Genomic DNA, 3,123 nt, shown 5'->3' with positions numbered 1-3,123 from the left:
TCCCACCGCTGGCCCTGGGGCTGCCAGGCTGCAGGAGGAGGAGGCAACCTCGCACTGGAAAGTCTCTAGAAACGTTTAGAAAAAATACAAGGAAATGAAATTTATAAAAACCTTTTAGTGGGTGGGAAGGAGGAGGGGGAGGAGGGAGAGAGAAATTGCACTATGACCAAGCAATAGAATCAAAAACCCGAAAGGAACTGAGACAAAGCAAAAGGATTTCCAAGAGACCGTGCGGAGTTTGACAGGCAACGCTAGTGTTAAACCGGTAACCGGTATCACAGAGAGAACCAAACCAAACCAAAGCAAAAGGTTCCTATATGGTACAGACAGAGTAACATACAACAGTTAAATGGCAAAAAATATATATATATATATATTTCATAGAATTACAAACAAGATAAAATAATGGAAAACAAAAACTGTACAACTTTAGAATTTAAAAAATGTTCATCTCAAACACGGGGAGAAATACAAGAACTCTTGTTAAAGAAAACAGTTGGTTAAAACAGCGAATGCTTTTTGTGTACGTGTTTCCGTCCTTGACACCTTATGCTACAGCTGGGTACTGGCAGGAGGATTAGGTGGGACTTTTTTCAGCTACTTAAAAAACAATTAAAAAAGGAATTTGCACTGTGCATTAGCCTAGTTAGAAATATGTACAGCAGTCCAGGATCTAGTCTTTCATCGAACTAAAACCAAAAATCCATAAAAATAAAAGCGTCCCGCTAGAACATGAACCCCACGTTCGTCTCTCAAATGCTCCAGTCTCTCGCAGAGTCGATGAGCGGCTTCAGCACGGGGAGGAGAAGCCCGGAGGCGGCGGGAGGAACCTGTGTTCACAGTCTTCGAAGTTCCCTTTTGAAGCAGGAGGAGGATGATGATGATGGGGAGAAGGCTCTCTAGGGCAGAGGAAGCTGGGGGGCGGGGGGGGGAAGGGGATTATTTCTGTTGACATTTGGCTATGGAAGCGCCCAGCAAGCGCCTGTTGGGCTCCAAACCCTACGCTTGAGCAGCACAAAGTTTTCCTTTCAGAGTCCGGACCGCGAGAGGTGCGAGCGTGCGTCTGCGTGCGCCCACACGCAGGGCACGGCGCTGGGGGGGACGCCAGTGCCGGGCAGGCTCCTCGCCCGCCCGTGGCCCCTGCCTACGCGGGAGCGAACTCGGAAGGAGCAACCTGCCTCGTGGTGCGCTGGGCTGCGCTGGAGTTGTCTCTCTGCTTGCAGAAGAAGCACAGATAACAACCTGGGTACTTTTTTTATTCTTTATTTAAACTTAGACTTGTTTGTTTAAATCAGAAACAAATTCTCAAGTAAAAAGACTCCTTTTTGCTCATTCTGCACCAGTGGTGAAAGGGTATGTCTTTGGATTTTATTTAAAGCATGAATTTTCTTTAGAGAAAAAAAAAATGTAACAAAAACTTCTTTTAAAAGAAGGAACAGAGTGCAGCCTGATTACACAAACAGAACAACGCTCGTCGGCGAGGAACAGAGTCTTTGAAGCATTTACAAAACGAGGAAAAGAAGAGGGCAAGAAGAAGGAAAAAAAAAAAACAAAAACCCGAGGAAAAAATGGAAAATAAGAGCGAGCTAAGTGCACCCGGGTAACAGACACAGGTAAATCGCGTGTATATGCCTTAAAAAGTTCCAAACCCCCAACAAAAAATATTCTGCAAGGGATCCTACTGACCCCCAACCCCTTTGAACGTCTTTCTTTAGTTTTTATAAAATAATTATGCAACCACCCTCTAAGAAATGAAGGCAGCGACCATAAGTGGAAGATTACAGGAGGGGGGGGGAAGGTACAAAGGGGAGAAAAGCTCAGGCGAGTGGATGGATCGCAATCTATCTGGCTAGGAATGAACAAGACAACACCAAATGAGAAGCCGTCAGCTGGACCATACAAAAGCTAAATGTACACAAAAGGGTTTTTTCTTTTAAATCTACCATACTGCTTCAGTTCATTTCCAATGCAACAATCTACTCAACACCAAAAATGGTCATATCTATCATAAATACAGAAAGTCAGTTGTTTTTAAAACTTATTTTTTTAAGCTCCGAGTCCTCAACACTCTTTGTGTGGGTTTGTGTTTTTTTTTTTTTTTTTTTCTGGAAAGTGGGAGTGCTTAACTTTTCCCCTTGAAATTGGCTTCAGCAGAAAAGCTACCCTTAAAATCCCCGAAAAGCTAAAGCAGTTCACATTGTTTTTTTTTTCTCTCGAATACTTTCTGCCCATTTTAAATTAACAAAAAAAAAAAAAGGAAAAAAAAAATCCTTTTCTGGAACGAAAACGAAACGAAACGAAACAAAACCCCCAAACAAACGGAAGAAATTATATATATATATATATAAAACAATGATTCTGAAACCAGAACAAAGTGTGAGCGATTGACCTGAGAATAAAAAGACATTACATTTCTTTTTTCTTTTAGCAAGCCATTGGTATCTGAATGCTAAGATAGCAAGAAATTTAAAACTGTAACAAGGTGGGCTGCTTTCCCATACAGTGCATGCCGGCCTCTGCTGTGCTATCGACGTGGGGCGTTATCCGACGGGGGCAATGTACAAGGGGCTCGAGCTCCGAAGACAGTAAGGAGGCAGCACGGGCGTTCGTCTCCCAGACCAACAGTACCTTCGAAAGGACAAATGTAACAGGAGTTTTGTTTTTGTGGTTTTTTTTTTTTTTCTTTTTTAAGTTTTATTTTATTAAAAGGAAAGGAAAAAAGAAATGTAAAACCCACCGGCATCGTTATATGGGAAAACAACCCACGCTTTTTCTTTTTTCTTTTTTCTTTTTTTGGTTAGAAGCTTTGGAATTGCAGTTAGTCTATTTTTGAAATTGGTTTGTTATTAACTTTTTTATTTAAATTCATTTTCATTGTTCATCTTCAAAGCTTACAATCTGAAGGTGTCCATTCCTACGCTAGCTAGACCACTGTCCTTAGGGCAGCCGGGGTCCCGGGGCCCCTCCGCCGGGCTCGCCGGTCCATCTGACTTTTGGCTAAGATCCGTGTCAGACTCCTCCGAATAGTCGTCTGTTGGCATCGAGGGCTGAACCCCTGAGGTGCTGCATGAACTTGAGGTAACCGTTGAAGATGAGGAGAGAGGAGGGAAAGGCGGCGGCGGC

At 43.0% G+C, this 3,123-nt stretch overlaps 1 protein-coding gene across 1 annotated transcript in view; it reads right to left on the bottom strand.

Annotated features, from left to right (window-relative positions):
• Positions 1-2,397: 2,397 nt before the first annotated feature.
• Positions 2,398-3,123, bottom strand: part of ZFHX3 (zinc finger homeobox 3) — a 113,163-nt gene continuing 112,437 nt past the window's right edge. Inside the window, 1 exon segment of the mRNA XM_035898041.1 lies at positions 2,398-3,123. This exon segment is cut by the window's right edge and continues 21 nt beyond it. Within this exon segment, the coding sequence (XP_035753934.1) occupies positions 2,892-3,123 (232 nt within the window). The 3' untranslated portion in view covers positions 2,398-2,891.

The sequence above is a fragment of the Egretta garzetta genome, unplaced genomic scaffold (genome assembly GCF_000687185.1).
Source record: "Egretta garzetta isolate BGI_Z169 unplaced genomic scaffold, ASM68718v1 scaffold67, whole genome shotgun sequence".
Classification (NCBI taxonomy): Eukaryota; Metazoa; Chordata; class Aves; order Pelecaniformes; family Ardeidae; genus Egretta; species Egretta garzetta.
This window is presented reverse-complemented; position numbering and strand designations above follow the sequence as displayed.